Source organism: Tamandua tetradactyla, chromosome X, assembly GCF_023851605.1.
Source record: "Tamandua tetradactyla isolate mTamTet1 chromosome X, mTamTet1.pri, whole genome shotgun sequence".
Taxonomy (NCBI): Eukaryota; Metazoa; Chordata; class Mammalia; order Pilosa; family Myrmecophagidae; genus Tamandua; species Tamandua tetradactyla.
The window spans coordinates 61,637,128-61,661,177 of record NC_135353.1 but is presented as its reverse complement, the minus strand read 5'-3'; the positions used below and the strand labels follow the sequence as shown (position 1 = coordinate 61,661,177).

The following is a 24,050-nucleotide window of genomic DNA, read 5'->3' as shown; positions in this document are numbered from 1 at the left end:
AGGGGTCGAGCTACCAAATGACCTTCCATTCAATCTGACAAGTCCTCTGTGCCTAGTGTTTAGCAAGTTCCTCCAGGACTGCTGGGGTCTCCAAACAATACAGCCTAATCATGCCACAGCAGAAACTGAACATTATCGAGCTGGCTTTGTTTGGAGGGCCAGGCTCGGCCTATGTTTCACATGTAGATTTCATCGAACTCCCTTGACTTGGAAATGAGGCTAGATTTTCAAAACAGTGGGGAATTGAAATCAGCCTGGGACCTTAATTCAGTGCACATTCTCATTCGAACTTTGGAGTTATCTTCTGTGCATCAGAAAGGTACAATTCGTTCGTTCCTCTTGGTAGAGTCTCAGCATTTCTAAATGCCATTAAAGTCATAATCTGTCACTTTTAGAACAAAATCCCCATCTACCACCTCATGATAGACTTCAGCCTCCCAAGAGCAAACTCTCATTTATACCATGAGAGTACTTCAGGCCCTGCACATGATACAAACAGGATTCAGCAATTTATTTAACTATTTTATGTATTTAGAACTACATTCTGAGATTAATAATGGCATGAGCTTATTTTGATCCAGAATTCAGCCTTTTTTCTTATATGCAGGCAAAACAAACCTTTCAGAAGCATTGGTTTCCAGATCCCTTCTAGCTCTAAAATTCTATTCTTTGATGAAGAATCATATTTTGTGTATATGGAGAACTATGTGCTATAGGCCAATTCATTGATATTTCAGACACAGGATGGATCCATGCACATAACTGTAAAGAATTTGGAGATTATGGTTTTCTCCAAAAGGACTATCACAACTCTCATCCATTATTGACAGGAATGAAAACTGGTTCAGTCCTTTGGATGAGCAATTTGGCAATGACCATAAAAATTATGCAGAACTCATGACCCAAGGATTCTATTTCTCCTCTAGAGAAATATTTGCACATGTACACAAAGATATATATGCAACAATGTTCATTACAGCTCTGAATTATAATAATATATAATTGTAAATAGCCTAACTATCAATCACAAAGGAACTGGTTAAAATTTCATACATCCAGACTATGGAATATTCTGTAGCCAGTTAAAACGAATAAAATAAATCTCTATTATTGACAAGGAAACATCTCCAAGACATAAAATAACTGAAAAATAGCAAGTTGCAGAACTATGTGACAGCATGTATATTAAAAACAAACAAAACAAAACCATCTATAATGTATGTAAATAAGCATGAAATGAATTGTAAAGCTACTAATAAATGATTGGCAATTTTAAACTTTTGTGGAGGTTATGACAGAAGAGGGTAGAGTAAATGTCACTATATAGCCCATATATATTTATATATTTGAGTTTTTAATTTATTACATGTATTATTTTGTAATGAAAAAATAAACAATAAAAGAGAAGAAGAAAGCCTAATACTACTGTTCTCTGATTATTACTTGGCAGCTTTCATAGGACATTGAGATGTGATCTACCAGGTCACTCATCAGATAGGTTTAATCATATTGCATATAAACATATCCATATTCTATTGCAGTCATCTCAGAACTGTCTACGCCAAGAGCCCTTTTAAGAATCTGACTCTCCTTTGCATCTTGATATTTCTTTATATTTTTTTTGGGGGGGGGTGCATGGTCTGGGAATCGAACCTGGGTTTCCTTCATGGAAGGTGGGCATTCTAACCACTGAACGACCCGCGAACCCTCAACATCCCTTTATATTTGTATGCTTTACTGCTTTATATCTTGTTCCCTTAGAAAGTCTTCAGTCCCTAATTTTCCCAAGCAGAATCTGCAGTGAGTAAGATTTCACCTGTGATTGCCTAATGCTCTGGTGTCATTCATCTTGGGCTTGAGAGGACTGTCATTTAGTGGTATCTGCCTTAGATAACAGGACTTTGCTTCCACGGTGAGTAGGAAAAGTACTAGAATAAGAATCAGAAGACCTAGATTCTATTATTTGCTCTGCACTTAATAGTTGGCCAATAAGTATTTCCTGAGCACCTTACTAAGTGTACCAGACATTATATGACAAAGTGTATCTCATTTAGCTTCTCTAATCCTCTTTAAAAGGTAGCTAATCTCACCTATCTTGTGGAGAATTAGAAGGATATAACATCTATAAAGCCCCCTTGAAAGTGATTAGGCCACCATACAAAGATAAAGATTTTGATCAATATGCTGGAAGCCCAACAAGTCATTGATTTTCCAAATGAGCCCCATAGAAATACACATACACACAATTTGCATATTATTAATGGATATTTAGTAGTCCCCTGAAGTCCATTCAAGGACCCATCCATAAACCCCCTTGGCTGCCATTAGTCATGGGCTCAGAGCTAGTGGAGATGCTGCCTGGTGGAACCAAAGGTCTTTGGGCTTTCTGTCCATACTGATTGCCTCCTCCACACCTGTGGTATGCAAAGACCCATAACCTAGTTCTAGACTAAATTATCTTTAAGAAGGTAAAAACCAGGAGGTAGGGGCTAATGAACACTTACCCAGATCCAGAAAGCAGAGAAATGGGATGGAAGAAAGGTTCGCTTAAGACAGAATACTACTCAATGGCAACTGGTAGTAAAAGGTAAATATGAGCCTCAAACAAGGGGACAGGGACATGTAGGCAAGTCCTTTCTATATCAGTACCTTTTATCAGATATGGATAAAAGGACCATGAGAAAGGGAGTGGCAGGGTGTGGGGCAGTCACTGAGAGAGCAGGTGGAGGAGTGAGATGATCAGATTGATCTGAGGAAAATAAAACATCACGAACAATTACAATTCTGATCTATAGAGAAAATCCAAAGTTTCTTCAGTCTTCCCACTAACCTTCATGAGATGAAACAGAAATGATGACTTAAACATCCAGTCAAGTTTCATATCCTGATTTGTCAGTATGTCTTCCAGGCTCCTTCAGAAATGGAATTCTGCCACAATGGCAAACATCCCCAAATTATAGAAGCAGCCCAAGAAAGGGTTGATCTTCTCATGGTGCAGCCCTTTTATCTGGAAACCAAGAGAGACAAGAGTCACAGTTAGCTCTCCAATAGAGGGGTTTCAGCTAGGGACCAGAGTTTAGGCCCATCCCCTTCTCTTCACTCTTCTCATGATTGGTGGCTGTGGTAAGCAGAATTTTGACCTCTATGATTTTCACTGCCCTGTATTGTTTCTGTGAAGGTGTTACCTTGTATGGCAAAAAGGAGATTATCTCTGTGAATCTTGTCTAATTACATTCACCCTTAAAAGCAGAAGAGGAAAACAGAGAGGAAGTCAGAGAGATTAGAAATGTGAGAAGGATAACCTGCATTGCTGGTTTTGAAAATGGAGGAAGGAGACCATGAGCCAAGGAATGTGGGTGGTTTCTAGAAGCTGAGAAAGGCACTTAGCTGATAGTCAGCAAGGAAACTGAATTTACAGACAACCTGAATGAAATTGGAAAAGGCTCTAGGAGAGCCTCCAGATAAGAGCTCAACCTGTGTGACACTTGGTTTCAGCCTTATGAAGCTTCAAGCAGAAGATCTTGCTGACCCTCCAGCCTATAAAACTGAGATAATGCTGTTTTGTACTAGTTTGTTGCAGCAGCAATAAAAAATGAATACAATGGCAAAGAGAGACATTTCAGAGAAGGGTCTCTCATGGTAAAAAGCTGGGGCTTTTTGTCTTATTTTGGGGGTGATCTGAAATGATTCTTAGTGACCCAGGATAACTAAAGAGTGTTAGTACAGTAAAAGGTGGAATGGATTGTCTTTCTGTGAATACTCATCTATGCAGTATCTATTCAAATTAGTAGCCTATATAAACATCAGTGTAGCACCTGAAAAAGTAGTATCAGAGGAAAAGATCTAGAATTTTTGCTACTTCCCTTTAGAAACCATCCATTTCTTCACTAATACTACAGATTATTTAGTGTGTACCCCCCATTTTCAAGGCATTATTACCAGAAAAAAGCCATGGATTCTTTCACCAAATATACTCAATAACCAACTCCTAAAACACTGGGGTTTCAGAAAGATAAAGAGTTTATTACTAGGCACATAGTAGAAAAGCAGATGGCCTAGCAGCCCAAAATCTATCTCCCTGAACCGCAGGAATTCTGATAGTTTTATTAGAGAAAAAGATGGGCAGGATTTAGGATAATGAGTACAGTGGCCCCAGATAATGTAATTAGATGTGATCTCATTACTGAGCATATGCAGATTGATTACATGCTTAGTCACAGAACCTATGTGAGAAAGTGGCAGAATGAGATGTAGATGAATTGTAGGTTAAAGTCTAAGCTACTGCGTATATCAGGTGGGTCCATTTCGGTTAGATTCAGTCTTGGTTATGAAGATAACTTTGGACTTGGGGCAGGTTAGTTCTAGGCTAACATAGGACCCTTAATTAATAAACATTAGGGGCTGTTATTAGTGATTATAAGGCTCTAAAGTTGAAAAACTGAATAACTGGGTACAAATGAAGGTTATTCACAAGGTTTTTATAATCACAGGGGCAGAAGATAAGGGATATACAATCATCATCAGAGGTCAAAGCAGCTGGATTACAATTTAGAGATTTCAGGTCATCCCCTCTGTCTACTTCAATATACCAGAAAGCAAAAAGGAATATTTATATAATGAGTCAGTCATCAAAATCACCCCTTAAATCCTGATTTCTCAGGTAAGCATGAGACTAAGTGCTAGAGATAAACAAGATGTCCTGAAAGAGCACACTTTCAAAGAGAGATGTTAGACAAGTAAATTGACAATTTTACTTCATAAAGAAGTATATTCTAATGGAAAGGTGCTTGAGATGCTACTTTAGTTTCTCAGCTGCTAAAGCAAATATCATATGATGGGTTTGCTTAATAACAGGAATTTATTGACTGTTTCAGAAGCTAAAAGTCTTCCTTTTTCCTAGAGTTGATATCTTCTTGCTGGCTGGCAATCTTTACTGTTCCTTGGCTTTTCTGTCACATGATAGCACCCATGGTGGGGTCTTCTCCTTTCTCTTCCAGGTTCTGTTGACCTCCAGCTTCTGGCTGCTCCCCTTATATTCTTGTTCCATGTTGAATTTTCTTTGCTTATAAGGACTTCATCCATATTAGATTAAGGCCCATCCTTAACTAATTTGGGTATACCATAACTAACAACATCTTCAAAAGTTCTATTTACAAATAGGTTCACACTCATGGAACTTGAGGTTGGGACCTGAACATACCTTTTGTGGGGAACATGATTCTATCCATAATAGGCTGAGAGCACCAAGATATTAAATATCTAATTCAGCCTGGAGGATAAAAGAAGACTTTACAGTGGACATGATATCTAGACTGTCTTGAAGTACAAGTAGGTGTTGACCAGAAGAAAGTAAGATGGCAGGAAGGATTAAGAGTGAAAGTGTGTTATGGTGAAGGAACTGCAACAGGTTCATGTTGGCCAGAATGAAGAGCACCAGGGGGAGACACCAGACTGGAGAGATAGATAGGAGCCACATCATGTGGGACTTTGTGAACCATACTATGGAATTTGAAGCTTTTGTAGTAGGTACTCAGTAAGTAATTTATGTTATTATTGCTATTTAGTGGGGTATGAGTGGGAGAAAGAACTCAATGATTGGTTCCTGATTTCTACTTGGACTCCTGGGGAGATGGTGGTGCTGTACATCAATATATGGAACTCAATAGTGGATGTATTGGTGCCCTGTCCCTATCCCCTTTGCCATGCATCCCCAGCTACAATAAATGTTTGCTGATAATAACTCATAGCTGCCCCATTCTCAGGAAACTTGACCTAGAGTCTATGTCAAAGAAAAGTTACCTTAGGAGGCTAGGCCCCACACACAGACTTTAATCCACTGGCCTACTGGGGACAGTACAAAAGTCTAACTCATTAGCCTCAAGGCAGAACTCTGGCATAACTAGTGCATCAGTGATTTCCCATGAGATCATACTGAAGCTAGTCTCAAATTGAGATGACATAATTCCCTTGCTTTCAGCTTTGCCTTATCCTCCTTTCCTCCTCCTTTTTCTCTGGAGGAGCGTTATCTTAAATAATTTGAAAGAAAATTGCCATCTCAGGTACACCTTTTAGGAAATCTGACCTCAGATATATGAGAAAGCAAATTTGGTAGTAGGGAAGTGTGATAACTTCAGTTTGGGACATAAAATGAGATATCTATGGGACATCAATGAGGAACTATTCCCCAGACAGTTGGATATGCAGGATTTGGAGCTCAGAAGAGATCTGACCTATATATATGGAATTAGGATTTGTAAATCTGTACATGACAAACGTAGTCATGGGATTAGAAGAGATTACTCATGAGAAGTATAGAAATAAAAAGAGAAGAGGGGAATATCAACATTTACAGAAGAACAGCCTGATAAAAGATTTAGAATGCAGGGCAAAGGTGTAGAAAAAATCTCATTTAGGACAATGTCATGAACACCATAGGAAGAGCTTCAGGAAAGTGAGATAAACACCAGAAAAAGTTTCAGGGAAGTGTGATAAATACCAGAGAGATTAGGGAAGATAAGGATAGAAAAGCATCTGGTGAATTTTACCATTAAAAATTATTAGAGAAACTTATCCTCCAAACATGCTGACACAGATGCATGAAGATATATATGAAGACCTGTAGTGGTGACAGTGTGAATGAACAGAAATGGACAGATCTGAGTTGCATTTTGGTGGATATCACATGACTTGAGGATGTGGGGTTGGATGAAAGGATGAAATCAAGGATTATTCTATTTTGAGCACTGAAAGGATAGTGAGAGCATTCATTGAGATAGAGTATACTGAGAGACCTGAAATATGAGTCTGCTTCTTCAGCAAGGTGGTCCAAGTAGAAGTTAAATTACCCCAGGTAGGAATGGCAGCTATTGACCACCAAGGCTGTGTTCTAAGCATAAATACCTGGTATCCATAACAGTTCTCTAAGCCCACTGCTGCCTAAAGCAGCTAAGGCAAATATGGAAGTTCAGCCTACACAAAGAAAGTGGGAATGCTTTTCCAAGGTTTCATTGTACCTTCTCTTGTGGACCAAGCAGCCAAAACTATTGGGCAGATGACCTCTGGTGTAAGACAGAGTACAAAGTGTTTGTGTCAGAAAATGCTATCTGTTCAACACCAATCTGTTCCCTTTTCTAATTAGGCAAACAGTCCACATTTTACCTCCCTTGGAGTTAAGTGTAGTTATGTAAGTGAACAGTAAACAATGTAATGTGAAAGGAAGTGATGTGTGCCATTTCTAGGTCAAGGCTTTTAAGACACAAATATTACTCTTTTATGTTACTTTTTCACTCTCAGGATTGAATACAGATGATAAGGTCCTAGGGCATGACAGAACCATAAGAACACCTACCTTGTACTCTTATGTGGGTAAGATAAACTTCTGCTGTGTTTGAGACATTAAACATGTTGAGGTCTATTTGTTACATTATCTAGCATTACACTAACACCTTTAGCATGGGAAAATGTCAGGCCTAGATCTTTCCTCAATCTTTAGTCATCTCGCCTCAGCTATAACGAATAGAGCAGATCTCAGGTAGGAAGCAGGTAGATGCCTACATGCAGTCATATCTTACTAAAATTCTGGATAACCCTGAGAAGCAGAGAACACTGGGAGTACATGATTTAGCAAGAAGGGTATCAGAATATCTACTGGGTAGACCTATACTTCACCTTTCCCATAACACCTCTCTAACTGGCTATAATAAAATGTTTAAGAGTTGAAGTGGCCTGTCCCCAAGATATTTGTTAGCCTCATATCTAACATAAAATCTTTAAGGATAGCATCAGCAGAGACAGCTGCTCCTGAGTCAAGCACTGGCCTAGCTGAACTTAAAGACTGGGGTACCCATTTACAAATATTTCTGGGACAGAGTTGACAGAGACAAAGACCTTAGGAGATGCAGAAAGAAATGCCCCTGGGGAAGTTGTTTGGAAACAGAAGCCAAAGGACCAGAAGATGCCAGCCACATGCTTTCCCAGATGACAGAGGTATTCCAGACCCATCAGCCTTTCTTGAGTCAAGGTATTTTGCCCTGAATGCCTCATGTTTGGACATTTTATGGCCTTAATTGTAAACGTGTAACTTAAATAAATTCCCTTTTTAAAAACTGTTCCATTTCTGGTGTATTGTACTCTGGCTGCCTTAGCAAACCAAAGCAGGACCCCTCCCCCATAGTGAGATCCATGTGGGAGTTTGTGCAACTCATGGTAGTGGTTCAGTGGTCAGGCACATTCAAAAGGGTGTCTCTGAGGTCTAATCAACCCATAGTAGCAGTATTTTTTAAATTTTTCTTTATTAGAGAGGCTGAGGATTTACTGAGCAATTGTGCATAAAATATAGAATTTCAATACACCACTTCAACACCAGCACATTGATGTGGAACATTGTTACAATTGATGGCAGAATTTTTTTTATAATTGTACTATTAAAGACTATGGTTTAACTTGGCTCCCTGTTTATATAGTGTAGTTCCATGGATTTTTTTAAAAAAAACTTTTTTATTGATACCACATATCCAATCTAACATTTTCTCTTTTAATCACATTCAAATATATATTTCTGTGCTATTAATTATGTTCACAATGTTGTACTACCACCACCACCATCCATTACCAAAACACTTCCATCATTCCAAATTGGAACCCTGTGCATTTTAAGTCTTAACTTCCCATTCCCTATTCCCACCCCATCCCCAACCTATATTCTAGATTTCGGCCCTATAAATTTGCTCATTCTTATTGTTTCAAATAAGTGATATCATACAATATTTGTCCTTTTGTATCTGGCTTATTTCACATAGCTTGATGTCTTCAAGGTTCATCCATGCTGTTGCATGAACCAGAACTTCATTCCTTTTTATGGCTGAATAATATTCCATTGAATGTACACAACACATTTTGTTTATCCACTCATTGGTTGATGGACACTTGGGTTACTTCCATCTTTTGGCAATTGTGAATATGGATGCACAAATGTCTATTTGAGTCCCTGCTTTCAATTCTTTTAGGTATATACCTAGTAGATGGATTGCTGGGTCATATACTAGTTCTATACTTACCCTGGTGGTAGTTTGGCAACCTGCATGCATTCAATTGAAGTCCCCTAGGGCCCAATTACTGGTGCACCTAAATGAAAATATTGGGTTTCTTTGCACAATAACCCCAACGATTTCCATAGATGACAGCTCGGGGCTTGTGTCTGGGTCCCTTAACCCAGAAGTTACCAGAAGCAAATAAGCTGAGTGGAAAGGGGAGCTGAGCTTGAATGAATAAGAAGACCAGACTGTTGGAGTGGAATGAAATGACTGCAGCTTCCAGGAAGGAAAAACTGCAATAAAAACAAAGAACACAGCCCAGAACCCAGGAAGAAGAAGCTGGGGAGAGGAAATTCTTTCTTGGAAAGGAAACATTTGAACATACAAAAAATTTTTTTGAAAGTTACCACACATGAACAGGGCAAGATTCAGGTGCAGAGAACCTTGAGAAGAACTAAACTGTTAAACATGGGATGATCTACAGGTTCAGGATAAACTGCACTAATCATTAACACATAGCAAATTTACACCAAAACCTTAGGTAAAAGGGAGAATCTAACTTTCAGAGTTAGCGCATCAAAATAATCAAATGCACAGATTTCAACAAAGAGATCACAAAACATGCAAAGAACAGGAAGGTATGGTCCATTCAAAGGAACAAAGTATAAAACAGAGGAAGTACAGACATTGGAACAACTAATCGAAGATGTTAAGTCAACTCTCTTAAATAAGCTACGTTGCTATAGGAAAACAGATCTACAACTAGTGAAAATCAGGGAAAGCATGCATAAATCAAAGCAAAACACAATCATAAAGATTATGAATTCACAGGAGGCATTCAACAGCAGATTTGAGCAGGCAGAAGAAAGGGTTGGCACACTAGAAGATAGGGCAGTTGAAGTAATTCAGTCTGAAGATCAGATGGAGAAAAGAACGAAAAAAATGAACAGAGCCTAAGGGATCTATAGGACAACATGAAGCACACCATGTTCATTAGTGAATTAAATTCTGGAATCCCAGAAGGAGAAGAGAAAGAAAAAGAGACAGAAAGAATATTTGAAGAAATAATGGCTGAAAACTCCCCAATATTGATGAAATACATGGATATATACACACATTGAAGAAGCCGAATGAACTTGAAACAGACAAACCTAAATATAACTACTCTAAGACATATCACAACCAAAATCCTGAGCATGAAAGATAGAGAGCTTTGAAAGCAGCAAGAGAGAAATGACTTGTCACAAACAAGAGATCCCCAATAAGATTATGTACCAATTTCTCATTGGAAATCAAGGATACAAGAAGGCAATAAGATGACATAAATAAGGTACAGAAAGAGAAAAATTGCCAGCCCGGGATTCTATTTCTATCAAATCCATCCTTTAAAGAGGGAAGAAAGATTAAGACATTCCTTGATAAATAAAAGCTGAGGGAATGCATCACTATAAGTACATCTTACAAAGGACGCCAAAGGGAATTCTTCAGGTTGAAAGGAAAGGACAATAAATAGTAGCTTGGAATGATATGAAGAAATAAAGGCCACTGGTTAAGGTAACTACATGGGGAGTTTCCAGGTAAGATGGCAGAGCAGTTATCTATTAAATAGCCAGGAACTGTCTGAAACAACTGTTTTGGGGTGCCAGAGACAAGAACAGCATTGTATACCATCCAGGGAAGAGTATAAGGAAGTGACTAATAACTTGTGGTGAAGAGCTGTGAGGAAAACTCTCCACACTTCAGAGGCTGGTGTCTATCTCCCACTTCCAAAGCAGGATGCCCCAGGATCCAGTCTCTGACCAGAAATAAAAGTCCTCTTCCTCAAGAATGGAGGGACATCGTGGCTGAGTACAGATCACGGCTTTTGATTAGTGAATTTGGAACACTGGGCATTGAGGATAGCTACAGTTTCAACTAGCCCATAACAAAAGGCAGTATATTATCTCTTGTCTCTATCCTCTTGCAAAGGTGTCCACATGCTCCTTTCTCTGCATGTGTACTCAGTAATATTTTCTACCTAGTTGCTCTTTATCTGTGCTGTGTTCTTGAATTCTTTCTCACAGCACAGCCAAGAACCTAACCTAGAAGCCAAAATCTGGCAACATATTTCGGTGAGCAACCCAGGAGTCATTTCTCTTCTCCAACCATCTGGACTGGTGAGTACCAGGAAATTTGGCATTATGCTTTCACTTTTTCTTCTTGGTTGACTCTCTTCTCTGTCTCTCTCTCTCTATCCTCAGCTCTGTAAAACATCCCCACTCACATGGCTTAATCTAAGGGCTCTATTATGGCTCCCACAGGACATAAACTTCATTTTACCCTGAGCCTTCAGCTCCCTTCTCGGAGGTGGCACAAGCCCCATCCATCTCCACACCATGTAGATCCAAGGAGGCTCATAGTGGCCGGTGATACCACCTTTTGGGACTTGACTGGGGACTTCTCCCCATATCAAGCCGGAGTCCAATGGGAGCAAAAGCAAGTCTCTCTCTCTCCCTCCCTCTCCCTTTCCCTCTCCCTCTCCCTCTCTCCAGGTCCTTTCCTCTCCTCTCCTTGGCTGTCCAAGGTTTCCCCATGCCCTCTTTTCCTCTCCTCTGAGAACCCAGACCCTTTGTGATGGTTAGGTTTATGTCAACTTGGCCAGGTGAGTTGTCTGATCAAGCAAGCACTGGCATATTACTGCAATGACATTTTGTGGCTGATTAATAAACCAGAATGATGGTTTATTAAATCATCAGTCAGTTGATTACATCTGTGGCTGTTTACATCTATGATCAACTAAGGAGTGTCTTCCTCACTGAGAGAATCCAATCAGATGGATTTAATCCAAATAAGCAGAAGACTTTTAAGGGAGGAGAATTTTCACTTCTTCAGCCAGCCAGACTCTCCTAGAGAGTTCATCAATGACCTTCATCAGAGTTGCCAGATAGTGGCCTGACATATGAAATTTGGATTTGTGCATCCCCACAGTTGCATGAGACACTTTTATGAAATCTCATATTAACAGATATCTCCTATTGGTTCTGTTTCTCTAGAGAATCCTGACTAATAGAGCATGGTACTGGGAGTGATTATTGAGAAACAGAATCTCAATTGGTTTTCTACTCTAATTAGATTCAAAGGCACTAATGACTCTATTTCTAATAATCAAGATGGCATAGCATGGATTGGCAATACAAATATGCAATATATCACAATTTGATTCTCCTAATCATACTCCTATAAGAGGCAAGGTTCTGGGTGACAGTGTTTTTGACATCTTAGCAGATTTTTGTGGAGTTGAGAGTTATAATGATGTTGGTTGGTTGCTCTTAGATACACTGGATATAGTTATGAGACAAGGGATGAGTTGAAGGCTTCATATTTGCAACTTAAATGCCATTTGAAAGATGTAAAATCTTCTATGTGTGCCCTGAAAGAAAAATCTTTCCTGTGGTTGCAGACGTGAGACCTCTGAAAACCAGACCCACAGTCTCATTGTCTGAATAGCAGATTTACAATGTAAACCAAATTCTCAAACTTGCAGAGTGTTTGCTGTTAAAGTAAGGGCATTAATTGGAAAGGAATGGGATCCTGAAATTTGGGATGGGGACATATGGGTTGATAATGATTGCAGTTGGGACATGAAAACCCTGGATTCTGCTGAATTTTTCGTAGATGGACCTGTAGTGGTCTATCCTAAGGAAATAGCCACCCCACCTCCTGCTTGCCCTGAGAAAATAGCCACCCAATCTCCAGCCTGTCCTGAGGAGACAGGTACCTGACCACCAGCCTGCTCTAAAGAAACAGCTTCCTAACCTCTAGTCTTCCCTAAGAAAACAACTTTCCAACATCCAGCTTGCTTGGGAAAACACCTTGGCAGCCTATAGTCCACTCTGAGGAGTTTGCTACACAACCCCCACCTGAAGAGATTAACCTTTCAGTGTCTGCTAAACTTGTAACCACTTAACCAGGGGAAATAGCCCTCATTCCTCTGTCTGAAGAGAATAATCCTGTTTTACCAGATGAAACTGCAATGGAATGCCCTGAGTTAATTGGCTGGAAAGACATTTCTAATTCTTTGCAAACCCACCCACACCATTACTCTTTTCTTCAAGACCTATAACTAGACTAAGCCCCAACAGGCCCCAAAAGGTGAGGTACAAAGTGTGACCTATGAGGAGGTACACTATTCTCAAAAAAACTGCCTGAATTTTCCAATTTATATAGACAGAAATCAGGCAAATATGTATAGGAATGGATTTTAAGGGTGTGGGATAATGGTGGAAGGACGATAAAGTCGGATCAGGCTGAATTTATTGATATGACTCCACTAAGTAGAGATTCTGCAGTCAGTGTTTTAGATCGAGGGGATAGAAAGTACATTAACAGTTTGTTTGGGTGGTTGTCTGAAATATGGATCAAAAGGTCATCAACATAACCTGAGGTTAAAATACAAGAACTTCCCAGGTATAATGTAAATGAGGGGATCCAAAGGCTTAAGAAATTGAAATGTTAGAATGGATTTATCATATAAGATATGCTCACACCCTCCAGGAATGTCCAGAGGACACACCTTTTACAAGGACTTTGGGGAATACATTTGTGAGACTAGCTTCATCATCCCTGAAGAGCTGTGGGAACTGCTGTAAGTGAGCTGGAATCCTCAAACACAATGGTGATAACTGGATCCCGAGTTGGCAGAAGCCATATGGCAATAATCACCATAGACAAGGTGGGCATGGATACCATAATGGACAGCAGATGCAAAGCATCAGTCAAAATAATCTCAATCTCAGAGACTAACTACATTGGCTAGTAGACCATGGGTACCTAGAAGTAAAATATATGGGCAGTATACTAAATTCTTGTTTGAACCATATAAGCAAAAGTTCTAGGCCAAGTGAATAAAGGTCTAACTTGAATTATGAAAACAGAGAGTCATGGCGCTTTAATGTATTCTCAGACTTGAAATATTTACAGAACACCTTGAATGAAGGGAAGGCTATGTACCCTTGGGGAAGAACCCTATTACACTGCCAAAAATTTACATTTTAAACCTTCCTCCCACTCATCCCCAAGGAGACCTATGGCTTTTTACCAAAGTAACTGTGTATTGGGGAAAAGGAAATAATCAAATATTTCTTGGATTACTAGACACTGGCTCAGAAGTGACACTAATTTCAGGAGACCCAAACATCACTGTGGTCCACCAGTCACAGTAGGGGCTTATGGAGGTCAAGTGATGAGTGGAGTTTTAGCTTTGGTCCATCTCACAGTGGGGCCAGTGGGTCACTGAACCCATTCTATGGTTATTTCTCAAGTTCCAGAAAGTATAATTGGAATAGACATATTTAGCAACAGGCAGAATACCCACATTGGTTCCCTGACTTGTGGATTGAGGGCTATTATATTAGGAAAGGCTGAGCAGAAGCCATTAAAATTGCCTCTACCTAGAAAAATAGTCCATTTGAAGCAATAACAGATCCCTAGATGCATGGCAGAACCTAGTGTGACTCTTAAGGACTTGAAGGATGCAGGGGTGGTGACTCCCATAACATCCCTACTCAACTCTCCTATTTGGTTGCAGAAAACAGATGGGTCTTGGAGGATGACAACGGATTAGTGTAAATTTAACCAAGTGGTGACTTCAATTGCAGCTGCTGTTCCAGGTGTAGTATCATTGCTTGAGCAAATCAACACATCACCTGGTATGTGGCATACAGCTATTGATCTAGCAAATGCTTCTTTCTCAATAGCTGTTAGTAAGGACCACAGTTTGATTTTAGCTGGCAAAGCCAGCAGTATACCTTCACTGTCCTACCTCAGGTATATAGCAACTCTCCAGCTCTATGTCATAATCTTGTCTGCAGGGACCTTGTTCATTTCTCCCTCCCACAAGACATCACACTGGCCCATTATATGGATAATATCATGTTGATTGGACCTAGTGAGCAAGAAGTAGAAACTATTCTAGACTTATTTGTATGGCAGAGGATGGGAGATAAATCCAACAAAAATGCAGGTGGCCTTTCACTTCAGTGAAATTTCTAGGTGTCCAGTGGTGTGGGGCATGTCATGAAGAATAAGCTTTTGCATATGACCACTCCTACAGCACTCAAAGAGGCAGAATTTACTGAGTGTCCAGAAAAGCTTTTAGTTTTGAGTGGGAGCCAGAAAAAAAGGTGGCTCTATGACAGACTCTGGCTGTTGTGCAAGCAGTCTTGCCACTTGAGCCATATGATCCAGCAGATCCAATGGTGTTGGAAGTTTCAGTGGCAAATAAAGATGCTGTCTTGAGTCGTTGGCAGTCTCCTATAGAAGAATCACAATGTAGGACCTTAGGATCTTGGAGGAAAGCCTTACTATCCTCTGCAGATAAGTACTCTCCTTTTGAGAAACAGCTTTTGGCCTGCTACTGAACCTTGGTAGAGACTGAACACTTCACCATGGGCCACCAAATTACCATGAGACCTGATTTGCCTGCTATGAACTGGCTGTTGTCTAATCCATCAAGCCATAAAGTTGGCCATGCATAGCACCTCTCCATCAAAAATAAAAATGGTTTAAACAAGATAGGGTTTGAGTGGGTCTTAAAAGCACAAGTGGCCCAATTGCCCATGACCCTCACTCCTGCCACTTTACCTTCTCTTTCCCAGCCCACAGCTATGGCTTCTTGGGGAGTACCTTACAGTTGACTGAGGAAGAGAAAACTCAGGCCTGGTTCACAGATGGTTCTGTACGATATGCAGGTACCACCAGAATGTGGAAAGCTGCAGCATTGCAGCCCCTATTTGGGATGTCCCTGAAGGACAATGGTGAGGGAAAATCCTCTCAGTGGGCAGAACTTCAAGCAGTGCACCTGGTTATTCATTTTGTTTGGAAGCAAAACTGGCCAGAGGTGCTTTGTATACTGACTCATGAGCTGTTGCTAATGGTTGACTGGATGGTCAGGGACTTGGAGGGAGCATAATTGGAAGATTGGTGACAAAGAGGTCTGAGGAAAAGGTTTGTGTATAAGTCTTTCTGAGTGAGCAAAAAACAAGAAGATATTTTTGTCCCATGTGAATACTCATGAGAGGGTGACTTCAGCAGAGGAAGGTTTTGATAATCAAATGGAAAAGTGACCCATTCTGTGGATACTTCATCCTCTTTCCCCATTCACTCCTGTCATTGACCAATGGGCTCATGAACAAAGTCATCATGGTGGTAGGGATGGAGGTTATGCATGGGCTCAGCGACATGGACTTCTACCCACCAAGGCCAACTTGGCTATGACAACTGCTGAGTGTATCTGTGGCTGATTATATCTATAATCAACTAAGGAATTGTCTTCTTCAATGAGAGAATCCAATCAACCATATTTAATCCAATCAGTTGAAGACTTGCAAGGGAGAAGAGAGAATTTTCACTTCTTCAGCCAGCCAGCCTCTCCTGGAGAGTTTGTTGATGACTTTCATCAGAGTTGCCAGCTAGCAGCCTGCCCTGTGGAATTTGGACTTGTGCATCTCCACAGTTGAGACATTTTTATAAAAATCTGACATTTGCAGATATCACCTGTTGGTCTGTTTCTCTCAAGAACCCTGATTAATACATTCTTCCACCTACTAAATCTGCTTCTCTTTTCACTTCTTTGACAAAACTCTCCTGCTTCCATGATAATCTTCCTCCTTCTCCTCTGTCTGGCTTTCAATGCCTTCTAAGACATTCCATCTTTTATAAAACAGAATTCTGCCTAAGGATTCTTACATTAAACAAGGTGTTGTCTTGGACATTCTAGGGAGTCACCTCTGGTTTAGTCCCAAGGGAACTGGGTACATTCCAATGGGAGTGTCTCTCCCTGAAAACCAGAACTGAGATTTGCAGGATAAGAGAAAGTCCTGGCTATTCTGATTGAAGTGAGCTAAACCTGTGAAAATCAGTAGGCTCCCTCAACTCCCATTTGTCTTAAAAAGAACATACAGGCCCTCTTGTGCTCTCTAACTCAGCTACAGCTATCCAGTCCTCACCTGCCAAGGGCCAGCCTGAACCATGTTTTCTAATCTCCACTGTTGCTCTCCAGTTGGCTAAAACTTTGGCAGGCTTTTCTCTTGGGGAAAGTATTAGTGTTAAGTTTGCTTTCACTTTCTAAAATGTGTTCTGTAAGGGACAGAGGAAGCCTCGCTCCTGGCCTTGTCCTATAATACCGCCATACCCAGAACCCATAGATTGCCTAAAAAGTGTACCAAACCACAAATTGTTTTGTAACTGGTCTTTCCCAGGACATTTCCCCTTAAGTGTAGTCTAATTTCTTTGCTGCACATTACTTTCCTCTAACCCAATCGTAGAAAAACCTAGGAAGATTCCCTCCCTAGAGCTTTTTTATTTGTGGCAAATCCTTTCCATTCTTTTAGGCAGTAAGTTAAAAGAGCAAACACTTTTAGGAAGATCGGTAAGTTAGCTCAGCAGGGTCAGAATGGTACTGGGCCATCCATTCTCTGAGTCTTCAAGTATCCTGGGGACACCTGGGAAGAGGGGGTCTGATCCCATGGCACCAAGGAATCAGTGCTCAAAACAGCAGTCTAGTGACTCAGGCCAGCATTGCAATCTGCCTTTTCTCTTCTCTCTATTCCTTAGAAATGGGTTGGGCTTCCAGTATTCCAGCTGACAGTCCATTGGGTTGCCTGGTACAAAACTGGAATAATTCCACCACAGAGCTAAAAATAAAAAAGCTTCCTTTCTACTGCAATACTGTGTTGCCATAATATCGCCTAGAGGATGGCCACAATATCACCTGGAGGATGGTTAGTGTTTTCCTACAAACAAGGTAGTTATAATCCTATCCTGCAGTTAAATCTCTTTTGTAAAAAGGAGGGAAAGTGGTGAGAAATTCCTTATGTATAGCTTTTTATAACCTTATATCAGGATAAATTCATGAAGGGCTCTTTCAAATTATATTATGCCTATGAGTACATAATAAATAGAAGAATTTAAAAACCTGGTATTAACCTATGAATTTACCTAGAGGGATGTGGAAATCATTGTTTCCTCTTGAACTCCTGAAAAAGTGTCAAATTTAGACTGAAGCACAGGCCATGCCAACCAAATTGCAGGCCAGCAGCCTTCCCAATATGCAGTAGGGGCAGTAGCAGTTACAAATGCTGACCCAAATTGAAACTACCAGAGGGGTCAGTTAGACTTGAAAGCAAGAGACCACATGATAACTTGTCTATTAGAAGGAATGAAAAAGAGGACCATCAAGCATGTAAACTATAATATGTTACAGAACATACCTCATGAACATAAGGAACACCCTGCTTTATTTCAGGGAGGTCTGGTGGAGGCTATGAAAAAGTATATCCAAGTAGACCCTGACTCCCCAGAAGGGCAAACAATGCTTAAAGCCTACTTTATTAGTCAGTCAGCTTCCAATATAAGGAAGAAACTCCAGAAACTAGCCTCTGGGCTACAAAATCCTATAAATGAGCTCATGAACTTTTCCTGTGTTTAATAACCAGGACAGGGCTGTGGAGGCAAAAAAAAAAAAAAGGTAAGGAAAGACAGGAACAAAGCTCAGCTCATAGTGGCTTGCCATAAATGGTAAACAGCTGCTTCAAGGACACTGGGGAAGAAGCCAGACAGATCCTGCTATAAATGCAGAAAAATAGGGCACTAGAAGTATTAGTGTCCTTAGAGAAGCCAAGAAACTTCAGGGCCTTTTCTTAGGTGAGGGAAAGTTGGACATTGGGCCTGAGAGTATGCTGAGTCCCAGAAAGTAGTCAAGGCCCTCTTGAAGGCCTTAGTGACTGCTTTCAAGCAAGACTGAGGAGGCTCAAGGCCTTTGGTGGATCTTTAGACATCACTGAAGAACATTGGTTTTGACAAGCCCAGGTGACCTTCAATGTGGCAGGTAAGACAAATAATTTTTAAATTAATACTGGAGTCATTTATTCTTTTTTGGCCAGTCATTCTGGCCCATCATTTCTGTGAACATGCCCATGGCAGTAGTAAATAAAAAGCCTAAAGCCAAGATTTTCACTTAGCCTCTCCTTTGTTGAATTGGCAGCATAATTTTAATCATCAATACTTTGTAGTACCAAAATACCCCACCCCATCTAAAAAATCATTTTTCTCCCTGGGGGCCACCTTAAGACTAATAAACTCAGCTAGTGTTTATTCCCTTGGTTACCCTAAAGTTCCTACTAGATCAAGGTCACTTGGCATCCTGGAGGAAATCTTTAAGCAAATAAATTTATCTATATGGGATGAGAACATCCCAGGGCTACCCTGTGAATAACCCCTAACTACATGCAAGTATTTAGTCCTAAATAGTAAAAATACATTTTTCTATCCCTCCTTACCTTAACTTTCAATATCTATTTGCTGTTAAATGGCAGCAGCTTAAAAATAAGTTTCATACCCTACTCACTTAGTACTGCCCGTGGGTTTCAAAATAATCCTTGTATCTTAAAAGTACCTTAGTAACAGACCTTACTGGCCTCCAACTGACTCAAAGTAGTGCTTGCTATGTGTTAACTTTGTAAACTAATATATTCCTAATGTAAGTGAATTTTGTTGTAATCATTGCTAACGGAATGGATATGGAAAGCCACAGAAAGGTTTAAGAAAGTGACTTTCATCGTCATTACTACCTACAAGTCCTGAATGGATATGGAATGTTGCAGAAGTTTGAGAAAGTGAATTTTGTAGTCATTACTGACTACAATTCCTGAATGAATTTGGAAAGTTGGGAAGAATTTAAGAAAGTAAGTTTTGTTTAGAATCACTGCTGACTACAAAAAGTAATAGTTTATAAAAATACATTCTGTCTGTCCTAGTCAATGCTTCTGTCTGTTAAATGGCTCTTAATAATAAGTTTAAAAAAGATTTTCCTAACCATCTGAGTACTCTGTCTGAAAGATAAAAATTTTATATCGTATCAGTATAATATATGTCTAACGTTTATGTTAACTTTATTCTTTATTTCAAAAGACAAGTCTTCTCACTCTTAAAGGAAAACTGTTCCAAAAGATTTCTTCTCTTACTTTGTAAAAGCAGAATGCTAACATAGTTTTAACACATTACAAAAAAGTGTTTAAAAAGTATTACATAATTTATTTTTTCTGTCCTTCTGTTAGCTAAATTTGCATAGGTGAAATGTTATTCATATATTTAGAAACTGTCCTATCCTAATACTGATCTGCATAAGGTAAAATATTTCAAATCATGGGAACAACCAAATATGCTTATCAGTTATGCTACTTTCCTCTAAAGCCTCTCTGAAAGTTGTCAGCTATAAGTCAGAACTTCATCTTCAACAAAAGGACTTTAAAAGAGAAGTAAGGCAATTATAAAAATTAAGTTCTACCTGTTAATTAACATAATCCTGGTAATGTGTAAAAGTAAAACAGAACAAAATTTCTGCTATGGTTTGTAGTTAATGACCCTAAATATAAAACAACTATCAAATGTTTGTATTTCTAAAAATGAATTCTTTAAAATGCTTATAAAAATTAAAGCTTAAAGTGTACCCTCTTACAGTAATCACATTTACTCCTAAGCTTTAACTGCTATTTCTAAATTCTGAAATACTTTGGTCCTTGTATAATCTAGTAGTTCCATAGAACTTTAAATATCTGTATAACACCCAAGACTCAGAGTTAAAATTCTACAGCCCTGAAAGTCAGCATTACTCCATACAGCAAGATGTAAATGATGCTGATACTTTCTTAACAAAAAAATAGCAATAATTCATAATGTTGGCCATCAAAAAATAATAATAATAATAATAACATGCCTCAAGGAAATAACCAGGTCACATAGCAGCCAAAGCCACAGCCCAATAAAGCCCCTTCTATGCTTCATTCTTGTACTCCTTAACTTAGCACATGGCTCTCTTATTCTCCAGCTAAGCAGGAATGAGCAACCCAGCTAAAATTCTCTCTTGGACTTGAAAGATGGTCATTTCCTTCCTGCTTCTCCAGTCTTACTTAGCTAATGCATCTCCTAAGCCCATTCACCTCTATCCTCCCTTTGCTATTAACTGGCCCTTACATTCTTAAGGCTTTCACCGAAACCAATGCTGATGCAAGGATTTTCTGCCATTCTACTGACCCCTCTGGACTCCTCCCCTCTCAACCAAAATAGATATCCAGAAAGTTCTAAACCCTGTCAGGCAGGGCCTATACCCCCTGATATGCCAGAATCAGCTCCAAAAGTCAGACCATCATCCCTCAGCACCCCTTAAGATTAAAGAGAGAAGTCTCTGAGGGGGCATATTTTTGTTTGTTTTGCATTATTTATTCAACAAAACAACATGCAAACACAAGCATTCCTACCATATGATCATTCAATTCTTGATATAGATATAAGATATTTCATTCCTATATATCAATAACTCACATCATCACATAGTTGTATATTCATCACCATGATCACTTCTTAGAACATTTGTATCAATTCAGAAAATAAAAGAGAACAGAAAAAAATTCATACATGCCATACTCCTTACCCCTCCCTTTCATTGATCCCTAGAATTTCAATCTACTAAATTTATTTTAACATTTGTTCCCCCTATTATTTATTTATTTTTAATCCATATGTTTACTCATCTATCAATAAAGTAGATAAAAGGAGCATCAGGCACAAGGTTTTTACAATCACACATTCATATTGCAAAAGATATAACATTATACATCATCTTCAAAAAACATGGCTACTGGAACACAGCTCTACATTTCAGGCACTTCCCTCTAGCCTCTCCATTACACCTTAACTAAAAAGGTGATATCTATATAATGCATAAGAATAACCTCCAGGATAACCTCTCGACTCTATTTGGAATCTCTCAGTCATTGACACTTGATTTTGTCTCATTTCGCTCTTCCCCCTTTTGGTCGAGCAGGTTTTTCTCAATCCCTTGATGCTGAGTCCCAGGTCATTCTAGGGTTTCTGAGGGGGAATTTGAGGCAGCTAGATCAGGGAGAAATGGGAAAGAAAAAAACATGAAGGAGCCCTTAAGCAAGGATGGTTAATCAAGGTCAGGAGGGCCTATGTCTTAGACAGAAAATCTGCCCAGGTGCTACCCACTTATGGAAAACACCAAGCAGCAGCTGATACATCTGAAGCCAAACAACCCCAACCTGAGTGAGTCATCTACAGAGAAGGGTGGAAATGAAATGACCCCCACCTGAATGAGTCATCTACAGCAAAGAGTAGAGCCAACCGACCCTCCCAAATTCATTATCTACCATGAGGCACCACCCTGGAGAGAAGGGAGTGTAAAATAAAAAGCCCTGAACAAGGAAGAGGGAGGGTAAATAAGTAAAGCTAATCTATGAAAACAAATGGCTCCACATTGCCTATTTCATCTTGCCTCTATCCTCTTGCAATAGTGCCCACATGCTCCTTCTCTGCATGTGTACCCAATAAATTTTCTACCTACTTGCTCTAAAAAATAAAGGCATATAGCAGCCCCTATTTCAACTCCACCCCATATAGGTAGAAGTGGGGGCTATTTAGTGACACAGTGCCTTCTTGGTGCTCAGGAAACAGTTTGCTGAAGGGTGGCTCTTCCTCAAGATTGGGAGTAGGGTCGGGCAAGGCTGAATACTGATGGCAGCTTTTGATTAGTGACTATAGAATGCTGGGTCCCAGATCTGAAAGTACCTGAAGTTTCATCTAGCCCCCCACAAAAGGTAGAAGTGAGGGGAATTTAAAGAAACAGCTCATTCTTCGGGAACATTTTGCTGAAGGGTGTCTCTTCTCCAAGAAAAGGGGGGTGGGGTCATGGCACAGCACTGCTCATAACTTTTGATTAGCAAATTCAGATTGCTGGTCCCAACTCTGTGCTAGGTTATCAAACCCACTATGGATAAAAGAAGCTGGCAGCCACTGTTTCACCCCTACACCACCAAGGGCAGAGTCAATTGAGACTAAAAGGCACAATATCACTTTGGGAATGTGGGGAATAGTTTGCTGAAGAGTACCATATGTTGAGCAGGCTAGGAAAGTACAGATTTGGGGAGCCATCAAAGAGTAGTGTGGAGTCCTTCCAGGTCTCCTCCCAAGAGCGATTTGGGTCTGATCTACCCTCCTTTTGTGGGTTCCTGGCCCTATTTTGTCTAGGAAATAATGACTTGGGGAAGTCCTCTCTATTGTGTCCCTCCTCCAAGAAATTTCCACAGGAAAAAAAAATTAGAGACAATGAAAGGAGTGTTAACAAACTATAGAGGCAAATAAAAAACAAATAGAACAGAACCACATGCCGGAGAAGGAACAGGGGAAAGGAAGATTTCTCATGGGGGTGAAACAATTGCAGAAATAGTGTAATCTCAAAAATTGCACCACATATCCAGGGCAAAAGTAAGATGAATATGTGTGGAAAAAATATGAGCAGTTAAATACAGTCTATTCTAAAGGTCCAGAATAACTTGAACCAAATGTCAAAAAAGTACCTTAGCACAAATCTAACCAACAAGAAATTCCTAGGCAAAAGAGAGAAACTGACCTCCAGAGTAAATTCATCAAGATAATCAGATGACATCAGCAAAAAATTACAACCCACAATAAGAAACAGGAACAAATTAAAACTTCAGAGGAGACACAGAATTTGGAACAACTAATCAAATATGTTCAGCCTGTAGAATTGATAGGGGACCTAAATCTTCTAAATTACTTCAAGGAGATGAAGGAAAATATGGCTAAAGAGATAAAGATGTTAAGAAGAGACTGTGTGAGCCAAGATGACAGGTTAATGAGGTGTGGTATTTAGTTCATCCTTCAGAGCAGCTAGTAAATAACCAGGAGCAGTACACAATAACTACTGGGGCCACATCAGTGACTGGATACACAGTGTACACCAGCCTGGACAAGCTGGACAAGCTAGATCAGCTGCAATCCCACCCAGAACCATCCCCCAAGCCACAGAGGCTGGCACCCCTACCCTACAGGCTGGTTCCCAGTGGGTAAAGGAATGAGATTTTACTGACAGCAAGGGGCTGAGCTCAACCAAGCTCCAATTGTGGAATTCATTAACAAATTCTGACTACTAGAAATAGACCC

The 24,050-nt window shown here is 39.8% G+C and overlaps 1 protein-coding gene across 1 annotated transcript in view; it reads right to left on the bottom strand.

Annotated features, from left to right (window-relative positions):
* The window catches only part of GUCY2F (guanylate cyclase 2F, retinal), a 173,855-nt gene that overhangs the window by 37,719 nt on the left and 112,086 nt on the right, over positions 1-24,050 (bottom strand). The window contains 5 exon segments of the mRNA XM_077146970.1: positions 324-365; positions 368-424; positions 427-460; positions 463-480; positions 2,831-3,008. Coding sequence (XP_077003085.1) covers positions 324-365; positions 368-424; positions 427-460; positions 463-480; positions 2,831-3,008 — 329 coding nt within the window.